Genomic DNA, 21459 nt, shown 5'->3' with positions numbered 1-21459 from the left:
CTTCTCTTCATTTAAAAGTTTGGACCCTTCTTCATTCATATACAAGATGTCAGAAAGGATGGATAGCTGGAACCCACCTGAATCATGGAAGAGAATAACTTGTATCATGATGATTCGTGCCCGCCATCAAAATAAGGATATTACGACTGCTGCCCAATGCTCCCTGAATACAGTAAAAACAATCAGGCATGAACTAGAGACTTGCAATGGTGACTACGAGGATGTAGCAAGAAGAAAGATCCCTAGCAGACGATCTGATTGCGTTCGTACAGCAGAATTCCTCGCAAATCTGCAGGAACAGGTGTTGAAGAACCCTGGCATTGGAATTCGGGCTTTGTTCGTGGAGTTGCTAACTGTAGTCAAGCCCTGGATAACAAGGGTAGCCAATGGTAGGCCGTATGTATGGCAGCAGGATTCGGCCCCTTGCCACACCTCTGGGAAAAGTCAAAAATGGTTGTCTGAAAATTTCTACGACTTCACCAGTCCAAATGTTTGGCCTCCAAACTCCCCAGACCTTAACCCCATGGATTATTTTGTATGGGGCGCAGTTGAAAAAGACACCAATCGCACTTCCAGTAATACAAAAGCCCAGTTAATGGATAAAATTAAAACAGTTTTTGCGGCCCTTCCCAGGGAGACTGTAGCATCAGCTTGTTCGAGGTTCCGAAGCAGAATTGAAGCTGTGATCGATGCTAATGGTGGTTATTTTGAGTAAATCTTGTTGATAGTATTGTAATTAACTCTGCCTGTAATGTTTTTTTGTCAATTCATTAAATTTAATAGATACAAAGAAGATTTTCTTTTTCCTTACGAAACTGTCAAATTTATCCCGAACACCCTGTAAGGTTTACGCCTCAGAGAAACTTGTCATAGTAGTCATCTTTATCCCAAACATGTTTCGCCAAATCGGTTTAACAGATGAAATATTTACCCGGACATTGGCTTTTATATTTTCGGCGCTCGCAGAACGTCATCTCAGTTGACAATGAACAAGTGAAGGTGGTTACCGAGAGACTTACATAATTGACTAATAAGGAATCGTTCTGTCAAAACATTTACCACCTGGTATTCGTACGTCAACGTGTATGAATTTAGTAAATATTTAACTCTTAATGAAATCCTAATAACCGGAGAATAGAAAAACTGCTGTTCCACTTTCCTAACTTCTCATGCTCCCGATCATATTTGATCTTCTGGGGTTTCTGTGCAAAGATTGCGAAACTAATTGGTATAAAATAACAAATACTGTTATCCTCCCTTTATAAATCGATAACCTGATGCGACTCCTTCAAGCGACCTTCGAAAAATTTCTACTAAAGCAATACTGTTACATTAAATTGGATAAGTACAACAAGATATCAATAGTGAGGCATGCGTAACACTTGATTATTTTTCACATTTATAAAGATGATACATTCATCTATCCGTAAGACATTCATCTGTGGAAAGCAAAACCTTTTAGATGAAACCATCTCTCATTGCACTTCCAGCTCATTGTGGGATTTCGCTCAATGGAGTTACTCTTCTGACTCTAATTATTGTCTCAGTTACTATTTGTACAGGTTAGTTTATATATAATCACTATTTTCACTATTATATCACTAGTGTTTACAAATAGAATTCTGCTTTTTTATCGTAAAGGCAAATTATTTGCATTTCACACCAAATATAAATACACCTGAAATGGAAGCGTGTTCTTTAACAAAGTGTCGGGATTTATTATTCAATGTAATCTCCGAATTGAACAGCAATTTCCGCAAATCCACAGGTTAAAAAACTTTCATTCAGAAAATATTCACGTTTTGTACAATTCGGACGAAATGTGCGAATACAGGAATAAATAAGAGGCCACTCCGTTGCGTTAATATCTGTTAGTCTTTACTACTAAAATGCTTAGCAAAGGATATATCAAAAATAAGTAGCATGTGTGGGAGGTATTCACACTAAACTTACATCGGAACGGCTCCAAAAATAAGTACATGCTAAACATCAGCAGATGCAAACATCTGGAGAAATTTAAGATCCCAAGGAGGTAAGCAAAACCTTTGGCATAGAACGGTTAACAATTTAAAAAAGAAAAAAGATTAATTCGCACACACATACTTAAAAACACCGGAGAGGAAGAGGAGAAGTTAACGGGAAATGAAACCACTGATTAAAACTGATGCACAAGTTCCAGAAAGGATCTCTAGTAGTTCGTCGCCATGACAACGCTTGCGAGAAAGGACACTTTACGCATGTAAGGCAAACCTTCATTTGTAATAAAAAAGCGCTAACAAATTCGTGATGTAAAGGACAGCCAGTCACCATGCGAATACGTCATTCCATTAATGACGTCTTGAGATCTATAAATAATGCTGCTCGATAGAGCAACTCCGAGAAACTTTATAAAATGGTTCGCATATAATCACTTTCGCATCATGGGCGTTGGCGTGTTCGACAGGGGAAAATAAATTACTCTCCATAGGGAATTACCTAACGAAAAAGGTAGATTTGTGTGTGTGTGTGTGTGTGTGTGTGTGTGTGTGTGTGTGTGTGTGTGTGTGTGTGTGTGTGTGTGTGTGTGTGTGTGTGTGTGTGTGTGTGTGTGTGTGTGTGTGTGTGTGTGTGTGTGTGTGTGTGTGTGTGTGTGTGTGTGTGTGTGTGTGAGAGAGAGAGAGAGAGAGAGAGAGAGAACAGGGAAAGTTACACTATTGGAGTATTAAAGATTTAAAAGGAATAAAAAATAAATAAAAAAAAGGCTTTCATTGATTTTGTTTTCTCTTTCAGTGTGATTTAGATGACCTCAAAGGAGGATGGAAGCGTACCGATGGCTATCACAACCACGGAATACGCCAAATATCTTTTGGGGAAATCTATGCTAACGGGCGTACCTCAAATAATCAGTTCGAGCAGCACTGGTAGGACAATATTCAGAGTACTGGTGTTATTGGTGTGTCTAGCAGGATTCATTTATCAGACTGCCACTTACATCAGTATCTACTTCAAATATCCTTCGATAGCCGACATCGATTTGGTTTATCCGAAATATGTGGAGATGCCAGCTATAACCTATTGCAACGCTAACGGGTAAGTGAAGAGAAACCGGCTTTTAACTTTTTTAACAATTTATTTTATCATTATTACAGTATAAATAACATTTATACTGTAATAATAAAGAGAAATAAAAAATCTAGATGAATATTCCATCATATTTGAATAAATCATTGCTATTACGCATATTCAGTTTTAATATTTTCATATTTGAATAGTTTATATAGTCAGCAATAAAGGTGCACTTAGACAAGTTTGCACCTTTATTGTTGACTATAGGAACTATTCTTTCCCAATCCCTAATCAAGACAAAAAAAGTTATAATTCTAGATTTTAAAAAATTTTAAGTCATATTGATTTATTGCATAATTTATATTATTTCCTATACTGTTGTTCCTCATTTACGTGGAATATGCAGATGAACTTTATCAACTTATTCTGCAAGAAATTGCATTTTACAGTATTTGGTAATATTGGGTCAACTGTTCATGAAAGCAGCAAAAAAAAAAAAAAAAAAAACTCCCAAGCAGTGAGGCATTGATGGTATGTGATTCAAAATGGCAATAGCATTTAGTATCTTATAATAGTGTAATAAGATATCGCGTATGGAGTCTTGTTTTTGCATGACCTAATATACACTTTATCCTCTCTCAAAAGCGGAGTGCATCCAATGCTTTCGAAATCCTTCAATCCCTCAATGCTTTCGAAAAATAACCCAGCTTTTCAGGTCTCACGAGAATCAATATAATATCACAAACGAATACCAAAAAAAAAGAAGATAATTATGCTTTACCAATCTCTCTCTCTCTCTCTCTCTCTCTCTCTCTCTCTCTCTCTCTCTCTCTCTTCAGTTTAACAGAAGAATGCGAATTATATGGCAACTCTATTTCTACATTCTGTCGAGCTGCACATTTTTAGATGGCGCCCTCATTCTTATCCTTATACTGTTGATCAAGTTACACGTTTTAGAGACTTGTTTGGTCTTAGTGAGCTAAGGAACGTTTAGTGCTAATAATCACGACTTGGTCAACTACCAGTAACTATCACATCGGGCATATATATATATATATATTTTTCTCTCTTAGGCTTGGCAGTGTCCTAGTGTTCTCTCACTTTTTGAAAGTGACGCTTCCTGATCTTTACTCAGAAAACAAAGTATCCAATATCAGTTTTCGTAAATAGTCGAGCGATGATGTCAGGATACTGGATATTAAAAGCGCCTACTTCAAAGTTATGAAAAATGTGATTTTATTAATTGTTTAGTTAATCAAATTAATAAAAAAATAATTCATTTGATTATTTTTTTTTATTTCATTATAGTTTTTGACGAAGATTTAATCAATTTTATTTCCAATTACAGTTACATTAAGTTGTTAATGCTTGATTTAATTTTCATCGATGCTTTAGTTCTCTGTTTAAAGAAAATTAATAAATATATCGGACTTTAATTCCCGGGAGTTTGTTATAAGCTAGAACTGTGCAAAAGTTTATTCTTTATTTCTGTAATGAGAGAAGTTTGCATATGAAATATTTTTTAATTTCAAGAAATATGAATTTCAGCAGAAGTTACAGTGGTTTTTATCGCCGGTATTCAAATAAATAATATTATTCTTAAGTTTCCTCAATTCCCAGAGATCTTTAAGCAGTCAGTCTTCATGAGTAGATACTGCAGTAATATACCAAATTTAAATTTACGTAAAAGAGTATTTCAATTTGAGTATCTCATAAAAAAAAGCGACAGATCGGCACTCTTTTCTCTTTTAAATAATCGGCTTACAGTGCAAGCCTTCTAATAATAATGATAATTGAAAACTCTTAGCAATGTCATAAGTATGGTGTATGTAATTTGAAATGTAAAGAATTACAACAGAATTACTTCCATTGTCTCTTGAAATGGATAAATTAGACTTTCATATATTAGTAGTACTATTTAATTTCACCGAGGAATTTATTGCATTCATATTCTATTCTGTTCTATTCCCTCAGCCATACGGCTGGTGAGGATAGCTATATGCTACCCTACTAGGGAAATGATTATGAGCAAGATGGTTTCCCGTTGCCTTCTTTGCCATACTATATCCTATGACTGTAGCCTGTATGTTCATGGGGCCGGTTTGCGGGATGAAAAACCCCAGATAAACTTGTGGAAAAAACCCTGCTGTCCATGCCCAAGACCGGCTAATTTGTTTATGGCTGAGGAAACTCCTTAAACTCCTCACATCGTCGATGGGAATCGAACCTAGGACACTCCTTCCTCAGACATATGAGAATCGCATTAGCCACTAGACTAACCACGCGGACTGCATTCGTATATTTCATTATAATTCATTGTAAAGCACTGCTTTTTAATCCTTATTTCGTACTGAATAACCTCAATGTATCTCCTAGAAGATAGTGAAAATATACAAGAGGTTTTTTACTGTAATTTTCACTATCTTCTAGGAGATACATTGAGGTTATTCAGTACGAAATCAGGATTAAAAAGCAGTGCTTTACAATGAATTATAATGAAATATACGAATGCAGTCCGCGTGGTTAGTCTAGTGGCTAATGCGATTCGCATATGTCTGAGGAAGGAGTGTCCTAGGTTCGATTCCCTTCGACGACGTGAGGAGCTTAAGGATTTAGCTTCTAATTTTAAGGAAAGTAATAAGAAATAAACACGTATACATTTTTATATTAAAAATGTACGTGTTTATTTCTTATTAATTTCCTTACAATTTGAAGCTAAATATACCTAGCTTTGAAGTATTTTCTGAATTTTCAGTCTTAAATCGCACGCAGTTAACTTCCCACTTACACAAAATGGATCGTTAATTATATTACATAACTTATTATCAAAGCAAACATAGTTACCAGGGTTGATTCAATTATACATTATACTGTGGGCGTAGTTAAATAGGGAAAGTGTTAGAAACCACTGGTAATTATTCAATGAATTCCTCGATGAAATTAAATAAGCGACTGCTAACATCCAAGAAGGCTGTAAAAATAATTCTATATTTTTTTATATTTTAATATTAATAATTTCTGGTAATATTTACATTGATTTTGAAAATGAATACCTAGTTATTTAAATTCCTTCTAACGAATCCCACTCATTTATTGAAATTTTGGCACACTAAGAGATGAAGGTTTTTTTTTTTTTTTCAGAATTATTCGAAAAACTTTCTGCGAGAAATATCCCGATAGGTGTGGTCCCATTAAAAATAGGAAGCGTTTCTGTGCTCTGTTCCCCCGTTTCTGTGTCAATGAATCCATCACACTTCAGGTAAGCACTTTGCATTTAAAAAGTCGGTTATTTATTCAATTCTGTTGAGAAAGAGGATTTATAAGCATGTTATATTCGCATACTTCATTCTTCTGACATTAAGCAGAAAAGTGTAAAGGCTTTGATGAATCTTAACACGTTTAATCGGGATGCGACTCTTACTGACCAGTGCAAAATAAGGAAGGAGGAAAGAAAACAGTGCGAACATGTTAATAATAATAATAATAATAATAATAATAATAATAATAATAATAATAATAATATATATATATACACTGCTTGGAAAGAAGTCAACGGACACCCATATGGGCGAGGTGCATCATGCCATATAACGAGTCACGTGTCGCGTCTTTTAGCCTGCATAAATTGGAGGAATATAATGCTCAGAAGTCAGTGCAACTGTGTGCGGAGAAATGGGAGTTCGAAAGAGGCGTTATGATAGGATGCAATGTTGCAAGCTTATCTGTTCGGCAAACTGTTGACAACTTGGGCCATCCCAGGTCAACAATCAGTGATACCATACTGAGATTGAATTTCAGAAAGTCACCTCCAAATGCTATCCACAGTCTACCACCCACCACGCTCACAGAACGTGACCGTGAGGTGCAACTCAGGGTAGCACGTAAAAACCACCAGTCGTCAGCCGACACGTTGAACGCGGAGTTCCGGGCAACGACTGGAACACGAATCTGCACAAAACATTTAGGATTTACATGGTCGAACTGCAATATGCAAACCCCACATTAGCCAATCAACATGCAGCGTTGTTTTCAGAAAACTGTGTTATGGAGAGACGAATCACTCTATATCCTCTACCGAGCAGATAGATGGATGTGGCGGATGCCCGGTGAACGTCTCTTACCAAAGTGCATAAACACAACTATAAAATTAGGAGGTTGGGGTATGATGGTATGGTCCTGTTTTTCCTGGTTTGGCCCCGTGCCTCTGTTTGTTGTCTCACGACCATAACTACGAGAGATATCTGAATATTCTAGACAATGCAGTGCACCCTACTTTGTGGCGTTTCTACAGAACTGACCGTTGTCTCTTTCAGCAAGAGAATGCATCGTGTCATACGGCTGCTGCTGTAACTGCGTGTATATGGAAAAGCACTTCGCCTCACTTGACTGGCTTCCAGACATTTGTGGGATGAACCGGGGCGTCGAGTGAGGTCACGGGACGTTCGCCCGACAACTGTTCAGAACCTCATTACATGCCTACAGGAAGAATGTTGCAAAATTCCAATTGATCGCTATGGTTCGCTTGTCGAAAGTATTCCCCACAGGAGTACTGCAGTCATTGCAGCAAAATGAGGTACTACATCGTATTAAGGTGAAAACGGCATGGCTGTTTGTTCCTCACACTATGGTGTCCGTTGCCTTCTTTCCAAGCAGTGTGTGTGTGTGTGTGTGTGTGTGTGTGTGTGTGTGTGTGTGTGTGTGTGTGTGTGTGTGTGTGTGTGTGTGTGTGTGTGTGTGTGTGTGAGAGAGAGAGAGCAAGGTTTAACCACAGTAACTAATAATGATTTTTTTTCGATTTTCGAAGTTTGTTTCTTCTTTCTCATATTAGACAATATCATTCGTAAAGTTTAAAGATAACCAGGAAAAATCTTAATTGAAAGGAAATCTCCTTAATGAAATCTCCTCTAAGGTATAATTTTGATTTAATATTAATTAATGAAATTATGACTGTTGACATCATCGTTTTATTTAACCTTTCCTGCTAGTAAAGATTGCGTAACTGGTACTTATTGTTTTCCAAAAAAAAGCGCTGGATATATATATATATATATATATATATATATATAAAATAAGTTTAATGACTATTACCGAGAGAAAAGATGGCAAGATATATTTAACAAGATACTACTAGTTTGCTAGTTTCGTTACAAGAACATCGTCAGGTATCATACTCAAAGAAGTATATAAAAAATTACAGAGACTTAAAATTGTACTAACAGAACAAGTGAAAAACAGTAGCATGTTTGAAAAAATGCAAGTATGAGTTCCATACAAACGAATGCTATGCGCTGTCGCGAGTGCGCCAGTACTGAACAGAAGCAACGTGTGCGTCCGAGAGATTGTAACTCAGGCTGTTGTTGATATGAGAGGAATCTAGAGAAATTTCTCTTGATTCAACAATCTTTCTTTCGAGTTCATCGTAGCACACATGGATATTAGCAGTTTGAGTCCAGTTTACAATGTGCTGGCGGCCTTCGTCTGAGTTAGCAGAAAAGAGAACGTGGCTAGAGAGAGCGCTAGCTCTAGTCCTGTTATAGGAGATATCTCTACGGTGTTCATCCAAACGTAGAAGGATGGATTTAGCAGTCTGTCCATAATATGGCTTTCGCAATCATACAAAATCTTGTAGACTCCTGGAAACTGTTTAGGAAGATGTTTCTGTTTATGTTTGCAAAGTAATGAACGAAGTTTTGGAAGCGTAGTGTAGCACGTTTTGAAGTTAAATTTCTTTAGAATCTTTGCCAGTTTTGTGAAAGAGAGCTGATGTAAGGCAAGGAGATGAAGGCTCTTGGGGGAGGGGGATCTTCAGCAGTAGTTGAGTGCCTGGGGGAAAGAAATTTGTCAATCTTCTTTGGAGAGAAGCCATTGTTACTAAACGTTTTTTTAAGAAAACTGAGTTCATTTATAATTTCTGTTTCTTCGGTAAGTAATGATTTGGCTCGGTGGGCTAAAGTGGAAATAATACCACATTTTTGTGGAGGATAATGATGGGAGGAAGCATGAAGGTATCTGTCAGTATGAGTAGGCTTTCTAAAAATTGAGATTTTAATGTTCTCAGCACATCTGGTAAGTTTGAGGTCTAAAAAGGGAAGACAGTCATCGATTCCAGTTCGAGGGTGAAAGAGATTTTTTCGTGGCACTTGTTTAGGTGGTCTAAAAATAAATAGAGGTTATTGACGCCCTCTTCCCAGATGAGGAAAATATCATCAATATATCGGTACCAGACTTTTGGTTTAAAGTGAAAGGAGTTAATAGCTTTTCCTTCAAATTCGTTGAGAAATATATCCGCAAGAATCGGAGAGAGTGGGCTGCCCATAGCCAGACCTGCGTTTTGTAAGTAGATCTTGTTATCATATTTGAAGTATCCTGACTTTATACAATGGGAGAGAAGAGCAAAGAGTTTTTTTGATAATTTATTCTTGAGAAGATCGAGGACTTCTTGAGCAGGAACATTTGTAAAGAGAGAAACAATATCAAAACTGGCCATTAAATCTGTTTTTTTAAGTTTGATGTCCTTGATTTTAGAAACAAAATCTGCAGAGTTTTTAATATGTGAAGAAGAAATTCCAGAAAGATTTCTTAGAAAACTCGCTAGAAATTTGGAGAGATTATAAGTGGGAGAGTGTATGCCCTCAACTATAGGTCTGAGTGAGCAGTTATTTTTGTGAATCTTGGCGAGACCATACAGTCGAGGTATCAAGGGATGAAGCGACCGAAGAGAAAGCCGAATGTTTTTTTGTAACTCTAAGGTGGTTTTTAATAACTTATTAGTTCTATTATGTAGTTCCATCGTAGGGTCATTAGCAATTTCTGAGTATGTATCACTATTTAAAAGTTCCAAGATTTTATTATGGTAATCAGACTTGTTTAAGATGACAGTTGCATTCCCTTTGTCTGCGGGAATGATAACTATGTTACTATTATCTTTTATGGACTTGATAGCTTTCCTTTCAGAGTAAGAAATGTTGTCAGGTGGAGGTCTAGCTTTATTAATACAGAAAATTGCTTCCATACGGAGGAGGTTGGCGTCTTTCTTTGGTAATAAAGAAGCTGCCTTTTCTATCTTTGTTAAGAGATGTTCTCTAGGGATGGATGTAGGAGCAGTGACAAAGTTGAGACCTTTAGCAAGTATGCTTTCTTCTGCCAAAGATAATTGATGGGAAGACTTATTGATGACAACTTTTTTTAGATAGGTAGAGTCAAAATGAGAACTTTTGCTATCTTGATTATATTTAAGAGAATCATATTTTCTAATGAGTTTTATTTTGTTTAAATTCTGTATTTTAGAAGCCTTAAGAGTGCTAATTTCTTTTAAATGGTTCCAAGATGAACTGTCTAGAGAATGAGAAAAGAACGTGTTTCGTGAGAGGTCTTCTTGGAAAAATAAGCAGCAAGACAACGTTTGGTATCACAAATGCGTTCCGATAAAAGACCTAGTTTTGCCTTCCTATAAATTCTTTCTGTTCTAGCGGATTTTATCGATTCTTTAAAATTAAGGAAACGTGGAATAATAGAATTGCACTTACATCTTTTAAGAAATACAAGTCTGTTGATGTACAATCCAATCGCTCTGAGATTTTTCTGATATTCTTTAACCAGTGAATTTAATTCCTCGTCATCAGGAAAGTAGATATTAGGAGAATTCATTTTTACTCGGTTGGAATATTATAAAATAAGTTTAATGACTATTACCGACAGAAAAGATGGCAAGATATATTTAACAAGATACTACTAGTTTACTAGTTTCGTTACAAGAACATCGTCAGGTATCATACTCAAAGAACTATATAAAACATTACAGAGACTTAAAATTGTAATTTTAATTAATAATGCTAGAGAGAGCGCTAGCTCTAGTCCTGTTATAGGAGATATCTCTACGGTGTTCATCCAAACCATATTATGGACAGACTGCTAAATCCATCCTTCTACGTTTGGATGAACACCGTAGAGATATCGCCTATAACAGGACTAGAGCTAGCGCTCTCTCTAGCCACGTTCTCTTTTCTGCTAACTCAGACGAAGGCCGCCAGCACATTGTAAACTGGACTCAAAACTGCTAATATCCATGTGTGCTACGATGAACTCGAAAGAAAGATTGTTGAATCAAGAGAAATTTCTCTAGATTCCTCTCATATCAACAACAGCCTGAGTTACAATCTCTCGGACGCACACGTTGCTTCTGTTCAGTACTGGCGCACTCGCGACAGCGCATAGTATTCGTTTGTATGGAACTCATACTTGCATTTTTTCAAACATGCTACTGTTTTTCACTTGTTCTGTTAGTACAATTTTAAGTCTCTGTAATGTTTTATATAGTTCTTTGAGTATGATACCTGACGATGTTCTTGTAACGAAACTAGTAAACTAGTAGTATCTTGTTAAATATATCTATATGTGCTACGTATATATTGTTAAATATATATATATATATATATATATATATATATATATATATATTGTAATCTTTTTTTATATATAATTGTAAAGATCTTTAGTGAAATAAAAGCAAGTCAAAGGATTTTCCCTTACCATAAATCTGGATTTTGCCTTCCGAAATAGGCAAACTGGCCAGATAACAAACACAGACAATTAACAGAGAGAAAAGTTTTGTTGATATAGATAGTGTGGTGATAGATACACTACACTACACTGATGACTGTGTAGTGTAGCTTGCCCTCCTGTGACGAGTCCTACAACTCTATGAAAGGGCCACATAATAATAATTACAGTAATTCGATAAATGTACATATAATATTTATTATCAATAATGCGTGTATTATAATATATGGATACATGTACATAGAGATAGGCAGATTATAAGCATCTACATTGTGTAATGCTTATGCCTGCAGCATAACATACTCTATATAGCATATAATGTAAATTTAGATAAAATTATGACATTTCTTTTTAGAAATTCGGCACAAAAATAATGCTCTTATGATATGTGCACTATGGCTATACAATAAATGTATTTTTGTTTTCATTTTCATAATATTGGTTCTGGATAATGTGCAATGTACCGACATGCATCCTTGAAGCTCATTTTTAAACGTATATGAATATAACTTACTGATTACTTATTCAGTCAGTTTGTTTCTTTTATCTTTGTTAGGTGCAGTGTTATGTATTGATATACCAACGAAAACACACTCACAGGGAAATTTAGTGTTTTAGAGCTAGAGCTAGTTCATGTTTTTCTTCCCTAGCTCCAAGAATTTTAATCTAGCACAGTGCTTCTTAACCTTTTCGAAGTCACGGAACACTTTTGATTATAAGAAAAATGTGAGGAACACCAAAAGCATTAGGATCATAAAACTAACAATAAAAATATGCATGGACTTGCCTTTTATAAAAAATTGAACCTATTTTAATGAGATACTTGAGCTTGTCGGCTTTTGCAGATTTTTGCAATATTAGGTCTAATATATGATATAGCTACCCTCATCTCTTTGTGTATATTAGTAAGTCTTGCACGCTTTTTTAGTTTTTATATTGGTTAATATTGAGAAAGAGAGCTCACAGTAATAGGATGTTGAAAACCGTAACAAACTTTTCAGTGCCCTTTTGGAGAGAGCTAGATATTCGACTTGGACAAAACTCCTCAAGAGTTATTTCAGAGAATTTCATTTTTCGAGTACGACCCGTTGACAAGGTAACTAATTGTTCTTCTTCTTGTAACGAATTTTCGCAAGTCGATGTATTAACTGTGCCAAATGGATTTCGTATCCAGTCATAATTGTGTGTATTTAAGGAAGGAAAGTAACTTGGAATCTTTTCTTCCAATATTGTTCAATGTTCTGTTACAACGGAAATAATTCCCTCGACATTTTTATTATAGAGTGAAGGAAACATATATACTGTATTTTTTCTGATATGTGATTTTTCCAAAGAGATACTTTTTTTCACTCAGAACTGTGTCATGTGACATCTTTCACTGGCGGAACACGTGTAACCAGTTCGCTGAAACAAGTGTTCCGGGGAACACCGGTTAATAACCACTGATCTCGCACTTAGCTCCAAATCTGGCTGCTTCAGAAGTTGTTTCAGCTCTTAGTTGTTTTTATAACCTACTCTTAAAGATATTGTTTTCAAAATTTTCCAGATGTTCGCAATTGATAAAGAATTGTATTGTATGTTTGGTGCGAGTATCATACACGTTTCAAACGCGCGATGATGTCACCAGTCACGTGGCCCGATAGTCTGCTGTTTTTCCGCCTTGAAGTTGATAGCGCTGCAACAAGTTAGTCTGTTGCACAGTTCTGGTTGGTAGTTACGATACTGAATGGGAAGTTTTTAGGCTGATCGTAATTTGTTGCAGTAAAGAGTTGTCTACCCTTTTTCAAAAACGAGCAAAGAGACGAATAAAGCTTAAAATCAAAAATTTAGGCGGGAGTGGTTGCAAATGGGAATGTTTAGTAAATGGCTGTGTGAAGTTCCTGGTGACGACACTTACAGTGGTGGCCACTGTAAGTTTTGTGGATGTGATATAGCTACTAAATATTGTTAGCTTGTAAAGCATAGTGAAACTAAGAAACATCTTGCAGCAGTTCCATATAAAGGCTGTTCCTATTACGAATATGCTTGTGAAGAAATCTGATGAGACAGCGAACTTTGAAGGAAGCTTAGCATTATTTATTTGTTGTCCCTCGTCATTGAACAGCTGCGATTATCTGGTACAGGGGCCGGCAACCTTTTCAGACTCACGGGCTACATTCAACTTTTATTTGTAATAATTGGGCTGCAAGCGTTTAACTAAGAGAAAATAGTGATGAAAAAATACTAAAGTTATCAATTTTTCTTATATCAATAAAAAAACACAGAAATATTTAAAGTACGAGTAAAGTGCGGCATTCTCGTAATAATGTCTGATATTATATTCTTTCATAACAGCAACACTTTTATGACAAATAAGACAAGAAGGTTTATCCCCATTTTCAATAAAGAAGTACTTGTTGTTCCTTTCTTTTAGGCTTGCACGGTGATCCGAATGCATTTTTGGAAATTATGGAGACAACTACCGTGTTTGAATAAAAACTTTAGTTTACTATTACTAAAATTTTACAATTCCACGTTTCGACCTTTATGCCAAGGTCATCTTCTGGAGCGTACAAATATATACAGGAAACAAGCTATACTACAATCATACTGGTTCGTTAAAAATGTACTTGTTGTTCCATTCATCATTAAACCTTCTTCCTTCATCTGCAATTTTATGTTTTCTTGAACCCAGTTTTGAAATTATTTTTAACAAATATATATCCTCTGAAAATAACAGTTGATGTTATTGAATTATATTAAAAGACGGATCAGGGAACGCGACTGCAAAAGTGTGCCAAAATCTCGGTTGTCTTCAGATGAAGTCGCCTTTGTTATCCCCACTCATGATGACTTGCGCCAAGTTGCACGGCGATATCACGAAGTATAGGGATAAAATTATTTTTAATTTATTATTCATATCATAAAATGTATTATTTAAATAATTCAACATACGGGCTACATGCCATGTAAGTATGGTCAGCATTTTATGGGCCGACAAAAATGCACGTTCGGGCCGCAAGCCGCTGGTTGCCGACCCTTGATCTAGTAGATCTCTGCAAAAATATCATCCCAGGTAGTCAAATTATGCCAAAGGTAAATATGCGCCGAACCAAGTGCTCCCCAATTGTAAAGAAAATTCTAAGTGAGCATTTTGAAGAAGATCTAATTACGGACATTGAAAAGAGAAATTTTAGCTTGCTAATGGATGAATCGAATGATATCAAAGTGAATAAGATTTTAGGAATTTCCAGAAATTCAACAAAATGTTGCATATGTTAATGAGCATAGTGGTTCTAGAAAAGTGTGATGTTAGTGGTATTGTGGATGAACTGAAGAAAGAGCTCTTGACCAAGAAACTGGACATTAAAAATCTCATTGCAATTGGTACAGACAACGCCAGTGGTTGGTGTTTCTGAACAACTGAAAGCAAATATTCCCTCCTTAATCTTAATTAGATGTGTATGCCATTCATTGCAACTAGCAATGTCTCACACTTGTGTAGTCTCTCTCCTAAGAAAATTAGAAATTTTAAGTTGCCAACACGTATAAGTGGTTTTGTTTTCACATTCTTCTTCGACACAAGCAGCGTACAAAGAGCTGTATCAAACTATCGACGAAAATGATACTGATCTGAAATTTTTAAGGCAGCTGTGCAACGAAGTGGCTCTCCATTGAACCTGCAGTACACAGAATTTTCAGAAAGAAAAAAATTCTGAGTTGATGATACAAAACTCACATTTCAAATATGTACAAAGATGAAAGGAATCTGTTATACCTTTTATTTTTGCATCCTGTTATAGTTCAAGTTCAGCAAGTTAACAAATTTTTCGAATCTAACAGTGCGGATAAGACGAGATTCTTTGAAGACCTTTCTCGTTTGATTCGCTCTATTGCTAATACGTTAGTGCTACCATCATCCAGTCGATCCTCTAGGACCAGAGATTGATGACTATTTGGATCCCAACCAAATCTTGGTTACAGATTTGAAAGAAAAATTTCAGTTGATGATACAAAAGAAAAATAACACAAATGATGAGCACAATCTTAGAAATAGCAAGACAGTTTCTTCTTGGTCTCTTCAAACAGCTTAAGCAAAGGTTGCCTGAAAACTTGCATATTTTAAGAATGATCTCTTCCCTTTCTGTTGACAATACTAAAACATATAAAAGAACCTGTTACTTTCGTCTTAGAATTAATACTGAAAACAGAGGAATATGTTGTTGCTGCTGAATCCCATTAGAATACTATTCACTTAAATGAATGGACAAATATAGAAAACATTGAGCTATTCTGGGTGAAGTACGAGAATACAAAAGATGAATATGGATTGAATCCATTTAAAGAAATTGCTCACTGTGGGTTAAATTTATTAATACTACAAATTCTAATGCGGAAATTGAAAACGAATTTTTATTTCCATGAATGTAGTTAGAACTAAATTAAGAAACAAGATGGAATTCCCAATACTGACAGCTATTTTGTCAATTAAGTATGGCCTCAGGCGTAATAATAATGCTACAAAGACTATCATTTACCGCCACTGAGTAATACTGGAAATACGCAGAAAACCATTTGGAAGATGTCTTTAACCACTTAAATGCAAGTACCACTTCATCTTGAGTGAAGTAACTGAAAATATCTACTACTACTTCTAAACGTTTCGCTTCACATTTTTATTTTAAACCCCTTTTTAGCTCTTTTCTATATCTTGATTTTTAAGATTTTGCTATTTTTAGTATTTTTTCTTTGGCAACAGTATCACAGGAATGTGATGTGTACTATTAAACCAGAGCTAATGTAGTGTTTTTCTTTTGGCATATACAGTATGTGGAGAGTACCTTTCTCTTTTATAGTGTGTCTTAAAGTCATTTAGATACTGCATTTCGCAAGATCGATTTTTCACATGACAGTTTCCTAAATATATCAGAAGCATCTGATGATTATTGTAATTATTATGTTTATGCGTTAAATATTTATGTGAGGAGTTGTTATCTGACAATTCTCTACGTGTCATCAAAGCAGTGTTATTAGCTTAAATGAAATCAATGAAAAATGGCTTAAGGGTTTAGCTGTTAGTATACCATGTTCTGGCGTCATTTAAAAGAGCAGCTTTATGATTTAACACTTCATTGCATATGATGGTTTGGCATTATTATTATCATTATTCACATAATTGATACACAGTCAAAACAAGATTTAAACAACAATTTGACTGGGGATAGAGAACAATTCAGATTCTACCCAAGAATCTAAGAATAGTCTGTCCAGTTGCGTCGTAAAATTCAAGTAATGCTGTTTTTTGGGTCATATGGGGTCACTTCGTTGATGTTTAATTGCTCTAAATAGTTGGATAGCTACTTTGAAATTGCATCAAGTGCACTGATAACTATTAGGATAACTTTAGTGTGCTTAAGCCACAGCCTGCCAACTTCGATTGCCAGATCTCGATATTTAGTAATTTTTCCAGTTTTTTTGTTGTTAATGTTGTTATCACTGGGTACTGCGATATCGATAATGCAAACCTGTCGATGTTTGAAAATTGTGATGTCCGGTCTATGTGTTCCAAATGTTGATCAGTTTGTATTCGAAAGTCCCAGAGAATGATTGCTGTTTCGTTTTCCAATGCAGTCTCTGTTTTATGCTACCACCAGTTATCAGAAGTAGGAAAGCCATATTTTTTTCATACATGCCAATAAACTATTTTGTCCGCTTGATCATGACGGTATTTATAGTCAGTTTCAGCTATCTTCCTGCAGGCACCTATTAGATGTTCTGCAGTGTCATCTTTCTGATTGCATAATCTGCATTTGCTGTTATTATTGATTTTCAAAATTTTTGCTTTCATTGCATTAGTTTCTAATGCCTGTTCTTGAGCTGCTAGAATAAATTCTTCTACTTTTTTTAATATATAATATTGTAGCCATTGCCACGTCCTGTTCACGTCAATTTTGTTCTAAGTCCCTCTAAGAAATTGGCCATGTAACTTTAGGTTTATTTTTCAAGCTCACATATCGATTATTTTGCTGGTCCTTTTTGTAATCGCTTTTGTTTCCTGTTGCATTCAGATAACCCTCTTGCCTCTTGTGTAACTGCTTGAAGCTTTTGCTCAGTGCTATGGTCGATATAACTTTTTAAGCTAATTTCTTCTTCTTTCACAGTCTGTCTCACTTGCAGCAGACCCCATCTACCTATTCACCTTGATAAGTACATCGGGTCAACATCACTTCTTGGATGTAATGCATGATGCATCATCATTAGTTTTCTACTTTTCCGGTGCAATTGGTCCAGATCTTCTTTTGTCCAATCTATTATGCTAGCTGTGTATCGAATCACTGGCATAACCCAATCATTCATTGCTTTAATTGTGTTTAATCCATTTAGTTTTGTTTTCAGAATATTTCTAACTATTTTGATGTATTCTGCTGCTGCCTGTTTAACTTTCGAGTGAAGAATGTCACTGGCTTCTAATATTCCTAGGTATTTATAGTGTTCGACAGCTAAAATTGCTTTTTTTATATTTCTCTCGATCAAACTTAAAATCGCTAGTGTCATTCATTTTTCCTCGTTTATTAGATAAAACTGCGCGTTTATCTAAATCGAATTCCATTTTGATGTCCTGATTGAAACTACGAACTGTGTTCAGTAAAGAGTCTATTTGCTTGGCCTATTTTCCATATAACTTCTAGTCATCCATATACAACAGATGGGAAATTTTAATATTACATTTAGGAATTCTTCCGGTTTCTTCCAGTCTCTTTTTAGCTTCCTGCCCTGATTGCCCAGCAAGGAGAGCTGGGTCCTGTATCCCACTTGCCGCCTGATGCCCAGGATCCCCAACATCTAACGCAGCCCTTGATGACCCGGGCGTCGGCTGATCCGGAATGCATCTCTTCTTCCTTTTCACCATTAAGATGGGGGGGGTGGAACACTGTTAGTCTGGATCCTTAGTTGACACCTGTCTGACAAGGGTGGCCCTGCTGGCAGCTATACTACCACCAGAATAGCTCTCAACATCACTGAAGAAGCAAGCAAGCCCTATCGCCACGACAAGGCCATGTTCCTTCGGGGGGGATTATTATTATTATTATTAAATCACAATTCGACAAATTATGCAAATTCTTATTCTATGCTAAAAGTGAGTCAATTGCAGTTCCATAAAATGATTACTAGTGATGTACCGTGGTTGGAGTTCAATTTATTTTATTATTGTTTTATTGTCAGACTGTTATGCACCTATTTCCAACTGGATGGGCTCAGTGAGTTTCTTATTATCGACTTTGTCTTATACGCGTATGGAGTTTATACAAACCATGTAGCTATTTTTAGTAAATTTATTTAATTTCAACGAATTCTTTTATATTTATTTAATCACAATGAATCATTTCACAATTAATTGAAATTATATTTTTATTTAATCGAAAAGAAAAAGATCGAAAGAAGTTAATAAAAATTAGTTTTACATACAGAATTATAAATTTCAATCTTACTCCGGTAATGAAAAACTGTGTACAATATGTAAAAAAATTATATGAGTTCAATAATGCTGACAAAAAAAAAAAAAAAAAAAACTTCGATGAAAAAAAAATTAGACACAACTAAAAATCGATTTTGTGAATCGATTTACTATATTGATTATATCAGACTATATAATTTTTAAAAAATGGATAGCTTGTTTTCCTAATTTAAAGGATGATGTGTGCATTCATTCTTATCAGCGAATTAAACTTAGTCCTTTTCCAAGAAGTTAACTAGTACCTAGCATGAATAAGCAATATGTTTTCACTATACGCAAAGAAAAAGAGATTTAACGATTTTATTGGATCATATACTACTATTACAGATCACCTCCAGCATTTTTAACAACTTTTAACAACTATTCGAACTTGACACTCGATGCTCTATTGAATATTTAATGAAAATGAATCTGTGACAATTACACGCCAAATGGTTTAGGTGTGTGTATGTTCAGATTATACGTCCCTTGCGTGGCATATTAAATGAACACGCACACATTATCAAATTCATAAACAGAGAAAATTTTCTTTATTTATATGTAGAAGAGTGGCAGACGACTTATCGGTTATGTGTTTGACTAATATAAAAGAAGATTTTCATTAAAACTGCAATGGTGATGTTTGTTTTTTGTCAGGTAGACGAGGACGCCCTCTATTGCACTATTTATTACGTCACTGACGTCACCTTTTAAATTCTGTTAGAATTGGGATAATACATACATACATACATACATACATCTTCAAGGCCCACCTTTCCTAATTCGGTTGTGGGGGAAAGAGCTAATGGAGATTCCAATGGTCACGATCTTCTGCCACCAAACTCAAGTGTTCTGGTGGGATTCCCAAACGTGTCCACCTAAGGTTTTGGATATAATCTATCCAGCGAGTCCTTGGCCTTCCACGTGGCCTCCCACCCTCTGGCTTGGCAAAGAGGGCATGCTGAGGGAACTTCTCTTGTGGCATTCTGACCAGGTGCCCGTACCAACATAACTATGATCTCTCAACACGGAGAAGCAGCGGTTGAGTATTGAGGGTTCCCCGAATTGCAGAGCTTCTGACAATGTCGAGTCTTGTCAGCCCCGCAACCCCTCGAAGGAACCTCATTTCAGCCGCTTGGATTCGTGTCCGCATTCTTTCGGTCATTACCCAACTCTCATGACCATAGGTGAGGATGGAGACATAGACTGTATTGAAGACAGCCAGCTTTGCCTTCTGGCTTACCACCCGCTTCAATACTACCGAACGGCCAAGCTCCCGCAATACTCATCTTGCTAAGCCAATTCGAGTATCTACTCTACGTACCATTTTCCATCATTCGAGAATATGGACCCAAGGTATTTAAACTTCTCCACCTACTTCATTGGGATTCCACTTACATGTAGAGTGCACTGGGTTGGTTGTCTTGAGACCACAAATGTTTCAGTTTTGGACACATTGATTCTCATTCCGGCGTCTGCACAAACAGCTACAAACCTATACAGGGTCCGCTGGAGGTCACCTGTGGAAGAGCTAAGCAGAACTAGGTCGTCTGCAAAAAGCCGACGTCCAATGCTACATCTTCCAATTCTGACACACTCACTGCCTCGGCTGTGCCTATCAATCCAGTCCATAAATATTATGAAAAGGAGGGGTGACAGAACACGCCCTTGGCAGAGGCCAACGGAGACTGTGAAAGATTCAGACTTTGTGCTGTTTACCCTGACACAAAACTCTGGGCATTCATACAGGGACTTGATGGCAGCTAATAGTTGGCCATCCACTCCATACTCCTGTACTACTTGCCAAAGCTTATCTCGAGGAGCCCGGTCATATGCCTTCTCCAAGTCCACAAAAAATGTGTAAACATTCTTGGCATATTCCCAAGATTTCTCAAAGACTTTCCTTAAAGTGAAGATTTGGTCAGTTGTGCTTCTACCAGGACGAAAGCCACATTGTTCTTCCTGAAGCTTTGACTCAACTATACGCCTGCACCGTCTTTCCAAGCACTTAGCATACACTTTCCCATGCAGGCTAAGCATACAGATGCCACAATAGTTACTGCAATCCATCTGGTGTCTCTTCATGAAGACTGGTATTATTATGCCTGTCTGCCATTGCTTTGGTGGTCGCCCTGATATCCAAGCAGCCTGACAGACTCGAGTCAGCCAGAGAACACCGTCTCGATTTAAGGCTTTTAGCATTTCGAGCCGAATTTCATCATCGCCAGCAGCCTTGCCCGATTTTAGCGATTTTATTCCTAAATGGACCTTTTCTGCTGTGAGATTAGTCATTGCCCCAATCTGCACCTCTTAGATGTCCACAACGGCTGGGCCACCCGGGTTAAGAAGGCTCTCAAAGTATTCCCTCCATATGCAGAGGA

The 21459-nt window shown here is 36.4% G+C and overlaps 1 protein-coding gene across 2 annotated transcripts in view; it reads left to right on the top strand.

Annotated features, from left to right (window-relative positions):
• LOC150097423 (bile acid-sensitive ion channel-like) overlaps positions 1–21459 on the top strand; it is a 71501-nt gene that overhangs the window by 8912 nt on the left and 41130 nt on the right. The window contains exons 1-3 of one of the 2 annotated variants that reach the window (XM_090407450.1): positions 2390–2487; positions 2770–3069; positions 6187–6304. In XM_090407450.1, coding sequence (XP_090263576.1) covers positions 2780–3069; positions 6187–6304 — 408 coding nt within the window. In that variant the 5' untranslated portion in view covers positions 2390–2487; positions 2770–2779. Of the gene's footprint in view, positions 1–2389; positions 2488–2769; positions 3070–6186; positions 6305–21459 lie in introns of those variants that run through there. The other variant, XM_090407451.1, reaches the window with a different exon arrangement.

Source organism: Typopeltis vanoorti, chromosome 17 (genome assembly GCF_054136105.1).
Source record: "Typopeltis vanoorti isolate ZY-2024b chromosome 17, IOZ_Tvanoo_1.0, whole genome shotgun sequence".
NCBI lineage: Eukaryota > Metazoa > Arthropoda > Arachnida > Uropygi > Thelyphonidae > Typopeltis > Typopeltis vanoorti.
The sequence above is the reverse complement of the archived record's forward strand: the minus strand, read 5'-3'. Positions and strand labels throughout refer to the sequence as shown.